Source organism: Anolis sagrei, chromosome 13 (assembly GCF_037176765.1).
Source record: "Anolis sagrei isolate rAnoSag1 chromosome 13, rAnoSag1.mat, whole genome shotgun sequence".
In the NCBI taxonomy this organism is placed as follows: Eukaryota; Metazoa; Chordata; class Lepidosauria; order Squamata; family Dactyloidae; genus Anolis; species Anolis sagrei.
In genome coordinates, this window is record NC_090033.1 from 9,824,168 (window position 1) to 9,841,341 (window position 17,174).

General features: G+C 46.4%; 1 protein-coding gene across 5 annotated transcripts in view; it reads left to right on the forward strand.

The window, feature by feature from the left end:
- Nucleotides 1-17,174, forward strand: part of HSPG2 (heparan sulfate proteoglycan 2) — a 173,231-nt gene that overhangs the window by 59,769 nt on the left and 96,288 nt on the right. For all 5 annotated transcript variants that reach the window (XM_067472750.1, XM_067472751.1, XM_067472749.1 and 2 more), the window contains 8 exons: nt 189-320; nt 1,636-1,780; nt 4,405-4,556; nt 5,677-5,823; nt 9,472-9,635; nt 9,780-9,959; nt 14,754-14,950; nt 16,741-16,888. In XM_067472750.1, the coding sequence (XP_067328851.1) occupies nt 189-320; nt 1,636-1,780; nt 4,405-4,556; nt 5,677-5,823; nt 9,472-9,635; nt 9,780-9,959; nt 14,754-14,950; nt 16,741-16,888 (1,265 nt within the window). The remainder of the gene's footprint in view (nt 1-188; nt 321-1,635; nt 1,781-4,404; nt 4,557-5,676; nt 5,824-9,471; nt 9,636-9,779; nt 9,960-14,753; nt 14,951-16,740; nt 16,889-17,174) is intronic.

The following is a 17,174-nucleotide window of genomic DNA, read 5'->3' on the forward strand; positions in this document are numbered from 1 at the left end:
TGTCAGAAAAATCCTCTGCCGGTTGCTGGGCTACCAGAGTTGAAGTCCAAAACCTCTGGAGGAAGGGCCAAAGTTTGTCCATGCCTGCCCTAGTCCTACGGTTTTGTTGGTGGCCCAATTTCAGGGAGGAATGATATATCAACCAGGGGATTTTGCTCTTACTTACTCAGCTGTGTTCCCCACTGCAGCTACGAAGGGCCCCGGAGATACTTGTGGCCCTGGGCAGTTTGTCTGCGTCTCCACCCGCAACTGCATCCCGGCCAGCTACCAGTGCGACGAAGAGCCCGACTGCCCCGACCGTTCAGACGAGATCGGATGCAGTGAGTGAAACGGGGAAACGGGAGGGGAATGGTCAGGTTGAGGTGGCAGAAACATGGCATGCCTCTTAGAACACCCTATCCCCAAATGTCGTAAACAGCAAGAGCTCTGTATCCTCACCCCAAAGTGATTAGGATGCAAGAATTCTGGGATCTGAAGTCTAAACGGTTGTTCTATCTCGCTTCCAAAAGAGCTGATGGCAACACATTGCATCTTGCAGTCACCAAAGCTAATCAGATTGCAAAGATAAGATACCATGGCTCCACACTCGCACGGAATTAATGATGTGGTAGGGGGACAAGCTGTAGAGCAGTGGTTCTCAGCCTTCCTAATGCCGTTACCCCTTAATACAGTTCCTCATGTTTTGGTGACCCCCAACCATAAAATTATTTTTGTTGCTACTTCATAACTATAATTATGTCATTTGGGAATTGTAGTTGCTGGGATTTATAGTAAACCTACAATCAATGAGCATTCTGAACTCCACCAATGATGGAATTGAACCAATATTGGCACATAGAAATCCCATGACCAACAGGAAATACTGGAAGGGTTTGGTGGATGCTAACCTTGAGTTTTGGAGTCGTAGTTCACCAACATCCAGAGATGTAGGTGAACTGTTTGGATCTGGGTCAAACTTGGCATGAATACTCAATATGCCCAAATGTGAACGGTGGTGGAGTTTGGGAAAAATAGACTTGACATTTGGGAGTTGTAGTTGGTGGGATTTATAGTTCACCTACAATCAAAGAGCATTCTGAACCCCACCAATGATAGAATTGGACCAAACTTCCCACATAGAACCCTCATGACCAACAAAAAATGCTGTTTTCTTATGGTTTTTGGCGACCCCTCTGACACTCTCTCGCGACCCCCCCCAGGGGTCCCGACCCCCAGGTTGAGAAACACTGCTGTAGAGCGATAGATTATGTTCCGATATCCCCACCACTTTTGTTTTTGATTTCCCAATTCATTACTTTGCCACAATCGACCATCATCCTTTAGTGTTCTCTGTTCTTGGATCTATTTCAAACTTTGAATCTGCAAAATACCATTCGTATACAAGTTTGAAAAACTCGTCACAAGCCGTGGCCACTTTTAAGGCCTTTGTAGAACAGCCCTCTGTTTCTAATTTAAGACAGAATGTAATCATGGCCAATAGTCCCGAATTTATCCAATGGGAAAACTCTCAACCCTGGGGGAGGTACAAGTAGTTGAAATAATTCTGGGATTGGTATGGATTGTATTAATGAGTTGTTGTTGATAGGGATCAAGTAAGAGATAGATTGAAAGTGCTCCTCCTTCTTTTTATCCCAGTCCCTCCGCAGGTGGTCACTCCACCCGAAGAGCTGATCCAGGCCTCTCCAGGTGACACGGTCCGCTTCTCTTGCGTGGCAGTCGGGGTGCCCACCCCCATCATCACCTGGAGGCTGAACTGGGGCCACATCCCCAGCAACCGCAGGTGAGCCAAGGGAGATCTCTGTCGTGGGATGTGCTGGTACATGTCAAAAGCGGGATTTATAGTGTTTTGTGGCTCAGCAAGCTGCGAGGGATTTTTCTGATGTTTCAGATGATGGCTTTCAACTCCCAGAATCCTAACAGCTGATAAACCGGCTGGGATATCTGGGAGTTGTAGGCCAAAACACCTGGGGACCCACAGGTTGAGAACCACTGTGTCAGTGGATGTCTGTGACCACATGTCTATTAGAACTGTATTTTTCTACACAGTAATACACAATGGTCCAATGATCCAAGCAGTCCATACTTCAGGAAATAAAGCCCGACTGCTCATTGGAGGGAAAAATAGTAGAGGCCAAGATGAAGTACTTCGGCCACATCTGAGAAGAAAGGAAAGCTTAGAGAAGACAATGATGCTGGGGAAAATGGAAGGAAAAAGGAAGAGGGGCCGACCAATAATAATAATAATAATTAATAATAATAATACTTTATTTATATACCGCTCCATCTCCCCGAGGGGACTCAGAGCGGGCAAGATGGATGGATGGCATCCTTGAAGTGACTGGATTGACCTTGAAGGAGCTGGGGGTGGTGACGGCCAGCAGGGAGCTCTGGCATGGGCTGGTCCATGAGGTCACGAAGAGTCGGAAACGACTGAACGACTGAACAACAAATGCACAATGGAGTTTACAGACAATGCATTTCTATCTCACAGAAAATTATCTACCTAACATAAAGAACATAGATACTCACACTGAGTCACACAGGAGAGAGAAAGATGGATTCTGGTATCCAAGGGAGTGGAGCTGATGCAACCCCTTTGCAATAACCCTCACATAGTTGTGACGGTTTGGGCCCCGCCTATCTCCGTGATCGCATCTCCTTCTATGAACTGTCACGAGCTCTAAGATCTTCCGGGGAGTCCCCCCTCTCTGTCCCACTACTGTCTCAAGCGCGGTTGGTGGGGACGAGAGAGAGGGCCTTCTCAGTGTTGGCCCTCTGTCTCTGGAACGCCCTTCCAAGGGCAATAAGACAGGCCCCATCCCTCCCCTCCTTTTGTAAGAGCTTGAAGACCTGGTGGTTTCAACAAGCCTTTGAAAATGACCAGTTCTAACTCAGCCCTACACATTGTCGAATACGGTCTTATTCTTCCTATTAATTACCCAGATTCTTTCCTCTAATCGGCCCCGGAATGAACAGCCACAGATCCGTACCTAATATTATTGTTGCCTGCCATAGCATTGCACTTAATTCTTGGGCCCCCGAACAGGCAGGATTACTTTTAATATATGTGTGTTATGGCGACAATTTTTATGCTTATATTGTTTTGTTAATCTTATGGTTATGTTGTTTTTACTTTGTATGTTTTAGTGATGTTACCTGGGAACCGCTCTGAGTCCCCTCGGAGCGGTAAATAAATAAATAAATAATAAGCAAGTCCACAAGAATCCTTTCCAACACACAGCACCCAACACACAAACGCTCATCAACACCTTGCCTACACCCCTGAACCTGCTATATCTTTCCCCTATCCTGACTGGGACTTTCTGATGCAAGCAGAATTTTGGGAAATGCAGTTTAGGGCATATGGCTCCTCACGTTCCCAAACTACATTTCCCAGAGTTGAGTGTTTTCTCAGTCTTTTTCCCAGCGAACTCTACTCCCTGCTTTCCTTCTCCTAATGTTGAGATAGCATTAATTTAAAGAGGAATGGGAACCTTTTGAAAATGAAACTGACCTTGGGAGGCTTCTGAACATTACAAAACCTAAGAATCAAAACTTACAAACGCTTATCACACAAACGCTCATCAACACCTTGCCTTCTGCAAGGACCCATCACCCCTGAACCCACTTTTATTTACCATTCATCAGAAGAAGATGAACTAACCACTGCCCCATCAGAATCCCCCGCAGCTGCTCCCAGCTCTTCACATGAATTCCTTTGTCCTTCCCTCCAAGTCCTCCATCTCCTGTCAAGACTTAGGTCACCCCAAGACTCGGTTGGATCCCCTGATTGCCAGTCTTCACCCCCAGAGAACCCCATAAAGGTATCACTAGTTGTTGGCTCCTCACAAATAGCTTGCACTTCTCTTATCTTAGTCCAATCCATGGTGTCTCCTTCTTCTCCTTCACTCATTGACCCATCATCCCCAGAGAATCCCTCAAACGACTCCTCATCTGTAGGTGCTGTAAATATGTCCCGGATCCTCTTTCTCTGCTGCTCATCATCAGATTCCTGCTCCCAAGTAACCCTTTCCCCCCTTCTGGCACCCATACTACTGTTTGTAACATTACTCACAGGCTCTACTACAACATATTGCATCATGACATTCACAGTCATTACCCAGGTGCTATCAATGTTCCCCATCGTGGTCCCAGTGAATCGCACATATGGTATTTTCTGCGCCTGAGCAGACAGCTTTGAATGAAAAGACCTATCATATGTGCGAATTCACAGGTGACCACTCGGGGAAATACGGTTACAGTTACAGGTAGGCAGCCCATATTTCCACATGTTCATCAAACAATATTTTATTCTTGAACTAGGAATGCTTTGCCATTTCTACCTAAAACACGTTTGGAGTCAATGGGGCGCTCTGACCATCTCTCCCTCCCTCTCCCCTGCAGAGTGTCCATCTCCAGCGAGAACGGCCGGGGGACGCTGGTCATCCGGGACGTCAAGGAGGCTGACCAAGGGGCCTACACCTGCGAGGCCATCAACGCCCGAGGGATGGTCTTCGGCATCCCCGACGGGGTGCTGAGTCTCACCACCGGGAGAGGTCAGAGGGCAAAGGACAGAGGTCATGGTCCATCCACTTCCTCTCTCTGTGGATCCATATCTTTCCCCCTATCTATCTATCTATCTATCTATCCATCCATCCATCCATCCATCCATCCATCCATCCATCCATCTATCCATCTATCCATCCATCCATCTCCTTATTCATCCTTCTTTCCATCCATGTATCCATCCATCCATCTTGCCTTTGGGAGTCCCATCTATCTGTCTGTCTGTCTGTCCATCCATCCATCCATCCATCCATCCATCCATGCATGCATGCATGCATGCATCTATACATCAATCTATCTATCCATCCATCTATCGATCCATCTACCTACCTACCTACCTACCTATCTGTCTATAATCTATCCATTCATGCATCTTTCCATCCATCCATCCATCCATCCATCCATGCATGCATGCATGCATCTATACATCCATCCATCCATCTATCTATCTATCTATCTATCTATCTATCTATCTATCTATCTATCTACCTATCCATCCATCCATCCATCCACCTACCTACCTACCTACCTACCTACCTATCTGTCTATACATCTATCCATTCATGCATCTTTCCATCCATCTATCCATCCAGCTATCTGTCTGTCTGTCTACCTACCTACCTATCTATACATCTATCCATTCATGCATCTTTCCATCCATCCATCCACCCACCTACCTACCTATCTACCTATACATCTATCCATTCATGCATCTTTCCATCCATCCATCCATCCATCCATCCATCTATCCATACATGCATCTATCCATCCGTCTGTCTGTCTGTCTGTCTGTCCATCCATCCATTCATGCATCTATCTATCTATCTATCTATCTATCTATCTAATTATCTAGTGTATCATATCTCACATTTGTATACATTTATCTCTTTTCTATTATCCCTCAGTCTCCTTAGCTATCTCCTTATCTATCTTCTATCTCTCAATTGCCAACTTATCCATCCACCTCTATCTACTAGCTCTCCAATTATTGGCGATCTGCATTCTCGGTGGTCATCCATCTATTCGTATCTTAGATTTGTATCTTTCTTTCTCTTTATCTTGTTTTGCCTGCGTTTGGAAGCACACTAAACCTCTCTGTTTTGAACACAGGCCCGTGCCCTGAAGGCCACTTCCACACAGAGCTGACCGGCCAATGCCGTCCCTGCTTCTGCTTTGGCATCACCAAGGCTTGCCGCTCCACCAGCCGCCACCGGGAGCAGATCCGCCTGCGCTTCGACATCCCAGATGACTTCAAAGGTGGGATGGATGGATTGAGGTTTTTAGATACAGGCGTGGCAGCATTCAGCTCTTGCCGGTGCTTCTGAGCATAAGCAAAGTGCTTCCTGACGGAGACTTATTTATTTCTCGTGTCAGGGCAGCCAGTCAATTTTATTACATTTCTAACAGAACAAAGCAAACAAACAGACAGAATACAAAATGTGTGAGTTTGGTAGTTGATTAAATGTCCTTTGACCAGTATCTGGCCACTTGGTGTTGCTGCAAGAAGGTCCTCCATTGTGCATGTGGCAGGGTTCAGGTTGCATTGCAGCAGGTGGTCAGTGGTTTGCTCCTCTCCCCACACGCATGTTGTGGACTCCACTTTGTGGCCCCATTTCTTAAGGTTGGCTCTGCATCTCGTGGTGCCAGGGCGCAGTCTGTCCAGCGCCTCCCAAGTCGCCCAGTCCTCTGTGTGCCCAGGGGGGAGTCTCTCATCTGGTATCAGCCATTGATTGATGTTCTGGGTTTGAGCCTGCCACTTTTGGACTCTCGCTTGCTGAGGTGTTCCAGCGAGTGTCTCTGTAGATCTTAGAAAACTATGTCTGGATTTAAGTCGTTAACATGCTGGCTGATACCCAAACAGGGGATGAGCTGGAGATGTCTCTGCCTTGGTCCTTTCACTATTAGCTGCTACTTCCCGGCGGATGTCAGGTGGTGCAATACCAGCTAAGCAGTGTAATTTCTCCAGTGGTGTAGGGCGCAGACACCCCGTGATAATGCGGCATGTCTCATTAAGAGCCACATGCACTGTTTTAGCATGGTGAGATGTGTTCCACACTGGGCATGCATACTCAGCAGCAGCGTAGCATAGCTCAAGGGCAGATGTCTTCACTGTGTCTGGTTGTGATCCCCAGGTTGTGCCACTCAGCTTTCGTATGATGTTGTTTCTAGCGCCCACTTTTTGCTTGATGTTCAGGCAATGCTTCTTGTAGGTAAGAGCACAGTCCAGAGTGACTCCCAGGTATTTGGGTGTGTTGCAATGCTCCAGTGGGATTCCTTCCCAGGTGATCTTCAGAGCTCGGGATGCTTCTCTGTTCTTGAGATGAAAGACACATGTCTGTGTTTTGGATGGGTTGGGGATCAGCTGGTTTTCCCTGTAATAGGCAGTAAGAGCACCTAGGCCTTCGGAAAGCTTCTGTTCTACCATCTCAAAGCTCCCTGCTTGACGGAGACTGACAAACCATGAGATGGTGGCAGAACCTCGAGAGAGAGATATCTTGCACTCTCTGGGTGGGATGAATCAAAATGCGGAGATAAATTGCCATGACTCCACACTCACACGGAATTAATTACGTGGTAGGGGAACAAGCTGTCGGATAATCCAAGTCAAGACCCAAAAGTCTGTTCTCGACTGTCGTTGGCTGTCGAGAGTTCTCCCAAAGACACACCAATGGCTTTGATCTTCCTGAGAATCAAAGAATACGATTCTGAAATGAAACAATCTGATAACACAGAGGGAATATCGCTATCGGGGCCTGGAATGCAACAGGCACACACAAGAGAATCTTGGAAATATGAAGGTTGAATGAAAAGTAATGCCTCCACCTTTGTAACTCCTCAACAGATGGCAGTATTGGTATGCGGCAGGTACTGGCTTGTTCAGTAGACTCTCCTCTACAGTTCCATTTTGGCGGGAAGCCTTAGCATTGAACGGTTATGTTGTTAAAGTATGGAACCCTGTGCAGACGGTCGGTCACTGAGACTTAAGCAATGTATGCAGCAGGTACTGGCTTGTTCAGTAGACTCTCCTCTACAGTTCCATTTTGGCAGGAAGCCTTAGCATTGAACGGTTGTGTTGTTAAAGTGAGAAGTATGGAACCCTGTCCAGACAATCGGTCAATCCGACTTAAGCTATGTATGCAGCAGGTACTGGCTTGTTCAGTAGACTCTCTTCTACAATTCCATTTTGTCAGGAAGCCTTAGCATTGAACGGACCTTCGGAACTCCTCAACAGATGACAGTACTGGTATTCAGTTGGCTTGTTCAGTAGACTCTCCTCTACAGTTCCATTTTGGCAGGAAGCCTTAGCATTGAACGGACCTTTGTAACTCCTCAACAGATGGCAGTACTGGTATGCGGCAGGTACTGGCTTGTTCAGTAGACTCTCATCTACAGTTCCATTTTGGCAGGAAGTCTTAGCATTGAACGGTTGTGTCGTTAAAGTGCGAAGTATGCGCAGGTGGTCAGTCAATGCAGAGGTAGTAACCTCACTACCTCTGAGGATGCTTGCCATAGATGCAGGTGAAACGTCAGGAGAGAATGCCTCTAGAACATGGCCATATAGCCCAAAAAACCTACAACAACCCAAAAGGTTGACAGATTGATTGAGGATGATTGTCGTATCACTCAGAGAGAAATTTCAAGCATAATCGGCATTTTACAAGAACGTGTGGGTCACATGATTGCTTTGCTTGGCTATCAGAAGATCTGTGCACGATGGGTACCCAGGCTGCTGACGCCTGAAATGAAAGCGCACAGACTTGAAACTTCAGAGACTGGATCTCAACACCGTACGACATCCAGATTTAGCACCGCCTTGACTTCCATCTGTTCCCGATAATGACAGAAGATCTGTGGGGACATCATGATGCCTCTGATGAAGACGTTGAGAGAACTATGAGGTGCTGGTTGAGGAAACAGAGTGTCGACTTCTTCCGTGACGGCTTCAGAAAATTTGTTCATCGTTGTGAGAAATGTATCCAATTGTCTGGTGGTTATGTCGAAAAGTGAATAGTTGTAGTTAAAGAGGATTATTTCTGTGTTTGATTTATTAAAATATTCCCATCCAAACCCAATGTTGTGGCTCAGTTTGAGCCTGAGCTTTCTGAGCCTGAGTTTCCTCAGGACGAGGAGGATGATGGGTTACAGATGAAGGTCATGATTTAAGTGAAACTTCACAGCTACAGGTGGAGGAGTCGGCCGCTCCATCTGGGAGCTCAGTGCCTCTCGGTTCCCAGGCTGGCCAGTCCCAGGATAATGAGTTATTCAGCCTTGAAGGTGATGGGGATTTGATTAGGGAGGACTGTTTGCAATTAAGGGTACGCCGAAGTGCTCGGCTTGCCAACAAACGGGAAGTTCAAAGTCAACGTAATGCTTTCATGATAGGGAAACATATTTAACGATGTGATTGAAGTCAATCCTATGTCAGTACAATGTTGCTTACACCCTTTTAACTTCTTTGGAATTGCCTCGGCTTTTGGGGAAAGCTTTTGGCTCTTTGGGACTTTGGTTTTGATCTTGGGTTTTGGGGACTTTGTCATGGATTCTTGTTTGACCAATGCTTGTGGATCATACTTCATGTCATTTGCCTTTGGACCTTGGCAAACTCTTCCTTTGCGTCTAGGACTCTGTTTTGTTATTAAACTTTTTCAACCTAATTTCTACATTTATGTTTTTGCTTTTTCTTCAATAAACTACAAAACCTACAGCCTTGGTGTGGGGTGTGTGGTTCTGAGCAAGGTGAATCTATCCCGAGCTGCGACACCCAAGTAACGAAGGTGGAGGCATTACTTTTCATTCAACCCTCATACCTTTAATGCCAGGTTACGACATTGCTGCATTCTTCCACCTGGGTTGAACTCGTAGCATGGATGTTTCACCGCCTTCCTTCCCCTTGACTTCCTTCAGGTGTGAACGTGACCACTCCTTCCCAGCCCGGCTCGCCCCCGCTCTCCTCCACGCAGCTCCAGATTGACCCTCATCTGCAGGAGTTCCAGCTGGTGGACCTCAGTCGCCGCTTCCTAGCCCAGGATTCCTTCTGGACACTTCCTGGGCAGTTCCTGGGCAACAAGGTGAGGCAGGCGTCGAGAGCTGGGCATTGTTGTGTGCCTTCGAGGATGTTCGAATCGATCAGGGATTCGTAGGGGTCTCTGTGATTGCCACCAACTTGGGGACTGCCTTTCATCTCTTTGGTCTCCTGTCTTTTGTGGCTCCAGGTGGACTCCTACGGTGGCTCCCTACGCTTCAAGGTGCGCTACATCTTGGGCCGGGGCCATTCGGAGCCCCTCCGGAAGCCCAGCGTGGTCCTCGTGGGCAACGGGCAACATCTCCTCTACCGGGCCGTGGTGCCCACCCAGCCCAACGTGGTCAACCAGCGGGAGGTCCAGTTCACCGAGGTCAGTGCTTTTTCTGCAGATCATGAGATCGTCTACGTATAGTAGTGGGTGGCAGTGTATGTATCCTTGTGGGCGATTTCCTATTAGTTCCCACTTCCATAGAAACTATGAATCCCATTGACCATGGATCCGGACCAAACTTGGCACAGATCATGACCAGGATTGACCCTGCCTTTTGGGAGTTGGAGTTTCCTCTCTTACAGAGAGCACTGTGAACCCAACTGACAATGGATCTGGACCAAACTTGGCACCCAGATCCCCCATGACCAATAGAAGTATTTTCAGACTTTGTGCTGGGTATGTGTGTGTGTGTGTGGGGGGGGGTGACCTTTTATTTTGGGAGTTATAGTTCATCCGCAATCAAAGAGTACTTTGAACCCAACCAAAGTCTGATCTGGACCAAACTTGGCACCCAGATCCCCCATGACCAACAGAAGTATTGTCAGACTTTGTGCTGGGTATGTGTGTGTGTGTGGGGGGGGGTGACCTTTTATTTTGGGAGTTATAGTTCACCCACAATCAAAGAGTACTGTGAACCCAACCGATGACTGTTCTGGACCAAACTTGGCACACAGATCCCCCATGACCAAAAGAAGTACTGTCAGACTTTGTGTTGTGTGTGTGGGGGGGGGGGGGGGGGTCACCTTTTATTTTGGGAGTTAAAGTTTACCCACAATCTAAGAGTACTGTGAACCCAACTGATGACTGATCTGGACCAAACTTGGCACCCAGACCCAACATGACCAACAGAAAATAATGGCAAGGTGTTTTTTTTTTGGGGAGGGGGGGGGTTGACCTTTGATTTTGGGAGTTATAGTTCACCTGTAATCATGGAGCACGGTGAACCCAATCTGGACCAAACATGACCATGACCAGTATAAATACTAGAAGAAGGGTTTGGGGGGGATTATCCTTGGATTTTGGGAGTTACAGTTCACCCGCAATCACAGAAACCTGTGAACCCAACCAACGATGGTTGTAGACCAAACTTGGCACCCGGACCCACCCATGACCAACAGACCATGAGCCTGAATTTTGGGAGTTATAGTTCACCCGCCATCAAAGAACACTGTGAACCCAGCCAACGATGGATCTGGACCAACATGACAATGACCAACAGAAAATACTGGAAGGGTTGAGAGTGGGAGGATTGACCCTGGATTTTGGGAGTTATAGTTCACCCTCATCCAGAGAGCACTGTGAAACCAATCGACGATGGATCTGGACTGCTTCTAATATTTATCATTGCAGAAGACCTCACTTGGGCATCGCCGGGAACCTAAGCATGTGTGTATATATATAAGTATCTCAACCTGAAGGACTACGTATCCCATCTGCAAAGGGTCTTTGGTGGCCATCTGTTGCAAAAGGAGGTGACGTGATGTCATTTCCTGAATCCTGGAACTCCCCGCATCCTGGACCCGGGTGTCACTTCCTGCCTGAGGATTGACTTGGGGAAAATAGGGTTATTATTAGAAGGGACAATTTCCAGGGTTGTGGCTGCAAAGGCAGGACAAAAGGGTTGTTTTTGCAATCGTTTCAGTGAACTTTCCAGTTGTGGGATTGTTTCATGCGTTTGGATGCAATTCCTGTCCCAAGGCAGCTCAGTTTTCCGGTTTGGCATGTTTTCGGGAGAGACACAATGAGAAGTTGCAAAGAGTGAGAATTAATGGTTTCCAAAGGAGGAAATAAGTCATTGGAACAAGTCTCACAAATCGGTCGTTATTTAAAGACAAGGAAAGAACTCCTTGGAAAAAAATACATTGGGAACAGGCCCAGTAACAAGTCCCAGTAAACTAATTATTTCAAAGGCATGGTAATATTCAATAGACAGACAGACAGACAGACAGACAGATAGATAGATAGATAGATAGATAGGTTGATTGATGGATAGATCGATGGATTGATTGATTGATTGATTGATGACTGAATAATAAAATCCTAAAAGTAGAACGTACTCTTGAAGGTAGACAGATGGATATCTATCTATCTATCTATCTATCTATCTAAGTGATGGACTGGATGGTCCTTATGGTCCCTTTGAATGCCAGGATTCTATTATTCTATCTATCTATCCATATAGATAGATAGAATAATAGAATCCTAGCATTTAGAGGGACAATAAGGACCATCCAGTCCATCACTTAGATAGATAGATAGATAGATAGATAGATAGACAGACAGACAGACAGACAGAATATAATAGAATCCTAAAGTTCAAAGGGACCTCAAGGGCCAATCAGTCCAACTGATAGATAGATCGCTAAATCGATAGATAGATAGATCAATAGATAGATAGATAGATAGATAGATAGATAGAATAATGGAACCCTTGACTTGGGAGGGACCCCAAAGGCCATCCCGTCCGACCCATAGGTAGGTAGATGGAAAGATGGAAAGACAGGGAGGGATGATCAAATAATAGAATCCTATAGTTGGAAAGGACTCCAAGGGCCATCCAGTCCAACCCCTGAAGATAGATAGATAGATAGATAGACAGACAGACAGACAGACAGTTCAAGGATGGAATCCTAGAATTGGAAGAGACCTTAAGGGCCATCTAGTCCAACCCTTAGATAGATAGATAGATAGATAGATAGATAGATAGATAGGAAGGATCTTAGAGTTGGAAGGGGCAACCAAAGGCCATCCAGTCCAGCCCCTGAAAATAGATAGATAGAATAATAGAATCTTAGAGTTCAGAGGGACCCCAAGGGCCATCCAGTCCAACCCTAAGATAGATACATATATACTTTACATATCAGGAAAGATAGATAGAAAGTCAGAGAGAGAGAGAGAGAATAACAGAATCCTAGATAGATAGATAGATAGATAGATAGATAGATAGATAGGATCCTAGAGTTGGAAGGTCACCCAAAGGCCATCCAGCCCAACACTAACATAGATGGATTGATAGATAGTTAGATAGAATAATAGAATCCTAGCGTTCAAAGGGACCCCAAGGACCATCCAGTCCATCACCTAGATAGATAGATAGATAGATAGATAGATGGATGGATGGATGGATGGATGGATGGATAGATGGATAGATGGATAGATGGATAGATGGATAGATGGATAGATGGATAGATGGATAGATGGATAGATGGATAGATAGGTAGATGGAAAGAGAGAGAGAGAGATGGAAAGATAGATGGAAAGATAGACTGAAAGACAGAAAATAATAGAACCCTAGAGTTCAAAGGGACCCCAAGGGCCAATCAGTCCAACTGATAGATCGCTAAATTGATAGATAGACCATCCAGTCCATCACTTAGAGAGAGAGAGAGAGATGGAAAGATATTTATTTATTTATTTATTTATTTGGGGTTCTTTTACCCCGCCCTTCTCACCCCGAAGGGGATTCAGGGCGGCTTACAGAAACAAGGCACAATTTGATGCCTGCATCACAAACAATCATACACAAAATTACAACAATTCACAGTTGACATGCATGCATTGTAACCATAAAATCAATAAAATCAATAAAATCATTAAAACCAAATACAAACCCAGTTTCTCCTCTTACATGGTCAGCGTTCGTTAACACCTAGATCTAGTTTTTCGTTCCATTCATCCATCCTGCTGGTCTTACTTGCCTGATTGTCTGATTTAATTGTCAGAGTGCCCAAAGGCCTGGTCCCATAACCAAGTTTTCACCCTCCTCCTGAAGGCGAGGAGGGATGATGATGCCCTGATCTCCCCCGGGAGTGAATTCCACAGGTGGGGGGCCACCACTGGGAAAGCCCTGCTCCTCGTCCCCACCAGCCTCACTTGTGACAATGGTGGGGTCGAGAGCAGGGCCTCAGATGATCTCAGACTCCGGGGTGGGACATAGAGGGAGATACGTTCGGACAGATACACTGGACCGGAACCGTATAGGGTTTTGTAGGTCAAAACCAGCACCTTGAATTGTGCTCGGAACTGAATCGGCAGCCAGTGGAGCTGGCACAGCAGGGGGGTGGTGTGCTCCCTGTATGTCGCTCAGGTGAGCAATCTGGCTGCCGTTCGTTGGACTAGTTGAAGTTTCCGAACAGTCTTCAAGGGCAACCCCACGTAGAGAGCGTTGCAGTAGTCTATTCGGGATGTAACAAGAGCGTGGACCACCGTGGCCAGATCAGACTTCCCAAGGTACGGGCGCAACTGGTGCACCAGTTTTAGTTGTGCAAAAGCTCTTCCAGCCACCACTGAGACCTGGGGTTCCAGGCTCAGCGGTGAGTCCAGGATCACTCCCAAGCTGCAAACCTGCATCTTCAGGGGGAGTGTAACCCCATCCAGCACAGGCTGTAACCCTATACCCTGTTCGGCCTTACGACTGACCAGTAGGACCTCTGTCTTGTCTGGATTCAATTTCAATTTGTTAGCTCTCATCCAGATAGATAGAGAGATAGATAGATAGATAGATAGATAGATAGATAGATAGATCCCTTGTCTTGGGAGGGACCCCAACAGCCATCCAATCCAACCTGTAGGTAGGTAGGTAGGTAGGTAGGTAGGTAGGTAGATGGAAAGATGGAAAGATGGAAAGACAGGGAGGGATGATCAAGTAATAGAATCCTATAGTTGGAAAGGACTCCAAGGACCATCCAGTCTAACCCCTGAAGACAGACAGACAGACAGACAGACAGATAGTTCAAGGATGGAATCCTAAAATTGGAAGGTACTCTAAGGGCCATCCAGTTTAACCCTTAGATAGATAGATAGATAGATAGATAGATAGATAGATAGGCATTCTGTTTCCTTTGGGTGCATCTGTACAAGAGATTTAATGCAGTTCAATGCCACTTTTTGCAGGAGAACTGGGAGACAGAGTCAGGTTCGATCGTGAGTCGTGAAGAGCTGCTGCTGGTCCTGCAGAACCTGGAGGCCATCTTGGTGCAGACGGTGTACGACAATCGCATGGCCAGCGTGGGGCTCAGCGACGTGGTCATGGACACCACCACCACCGAGGTCACCGGCCTGGGAGTGGCCCAAGGGGTTGAGGAGTGCAGGTGAGCGGGGCCTGGCATCCCTTCAAGAGGCAGGTTCTTTGCTTCGGAACAGGGGGGAAAGCCAGGAAGTGACCTTGGCCAAGTCAGGTTAGGACTTCTCCTGGAGACTAGGATTCCCACTCAGAGCTGGAACGCCAACTGGATGGCATTGGACAAGGCGTCCCAAGAGGATGACAGACGCAAAAGCCCTTCCGAAGAAAACGTTGAGAGCCAATCCAACTCTAAGATAAATAGATAGAGCAATATATAAAGTGATATTTTAATCCCAGAGTTGGAAGGGGCCCCCAAGGGCTATCCAACCCTATGATGTATGTATGTATGTATTGATGGATCATAGAATTCTAGAGTTGGAAGGAACCCCAATGAACATCCAATCCAATCCTAACATGGATGGATGGATCATACAATCCTGGAGCTGGAAGGGACCTCAAGGACCATTCAGTCTTCAGTCCTACCCTAAAATGGATGGATGGGTGGGTAGATAGATAAAGTAGATAGATAGATAGATAGATAGATAGATAGATAGATGGATGGATGGATGGATGGATGGATGGATAGAAGAATCCCAAAACTGGAAGGGACCCCAAGGGTCATTCAGTCCCACTCTCGGATGGATGGATGGATGGATGGATGGATGGATGGATGGAAGGAAAGAAAGAAAGAAAGAAAGAAAGAAAGAAAGAAAGAAAGATAATAGAATCCTGGAACTGGAAGGGACCCCAAGGGCCATTCAGTCCAATTTATTTATTTTGAGGTTTTATATACCGACCCTCTCACCTTCAAAGAGGGATTCGGATGGATGGATGGATAGATAGATAGATACGTAGATAGATAGATAGATAGATAGATAGATAGATAGATAGATAGATAGAATCCTTGAGCTGGAAGGGACCCCAAGGACCATTCAGTCCAATTCTCAGATAGATGAATGGATGGATGGATGGATAGATAGATGATTGAATTATAGAATCCTAGATGATAGTGATCCCAAAGACCATCTAGTCCAACCCTATGACATATTCATAGATAGATGGATGGATGGATGGATGGATAGATAGACACACAGACACACAGATCATACAATCTCGGAGTTGGAAAAGGCCCCAAGGACCATCCAGTCCTAATCTAAGATAGATAGATGGATGGATGGATGACTGAAGAGTTCGAAGGGACCCCAAGTGCCATCCAGTCCATCTGACCGATCGATCGTTAGATAGATAGATCATAGAATCCTGGAACTGGAAGGGACCCCAAGGGCCATTTAGTCCAACCCTCAGAGGGATGGATGGATGATGGAAGTGTTCGAAGGGACCCCAAGGACCATCCAATCCATCTGACCGATCGATCATTAGATAGATAGATCATAGAATCCTGGAACTGGAAGGGACCCCAAGGGCCATCCGGTCCAAACCTAAGATAGATGGATGGATGGACAGATAAATAGATAGATGGATGGATGGATGGATGGATAGATAGATAGACAGACAGACAGACAGATAGATAATTGACTCCTCGTTGGAAGGGACCCCAAGGACCATCCAGTCCACACCTAAGATAGATAGATAGATAGATAGATAGATAGATAGATAGATGAATCACAGAGTTTGAATGGACTTGAAAGACCATCCAGTCCAACCCCCTTCTGTCAGGACACAATTGAATCCCTCCCAGCAGATGGCCATCTAGCCTCCACTTTTTAAAAACTCCCACAGAAGAATATTCTCCTGCCAAACAGCTTTGATGGCCAGTAAGGTCTTCCTAACGTTGAGGAGGGCTCTTCTTTTCGACAGGTGCCCTGTGGGATACACCGGCCTCTCCTGCGAGCGCTGCGCTCCGCATTTCAAGCGTCTTCCCGGCGCTCCGTACTTGGGCACCTGCTCCGGGTGCAGCTGCCACGGCCACTCCAGCGCCTGCGACCCGGTCTCCGGATACTGCCTGGTAAGCTCTGCGGGAAGGGGCATATAAATAATACTAATACAGTGTTCCCTCGCTACTTCGCGGTTTTGCTGTTTTGCGGATTTTGAAAATATTAATACAAAATATTAAATATTTACATCCAGTGGAGGCCTTGGGATGGGCCGGGAGGCAGGTAAGGAAGCACGGGTCAGAAAATAATATATGAAATATATAAAATAATATATAAATATTAAAATGAATATGGCGTCCCTACTCCGCGGATTTTCACTTATTGCGGGTGGTCCTGGAATGAAACCCCCGTGATATA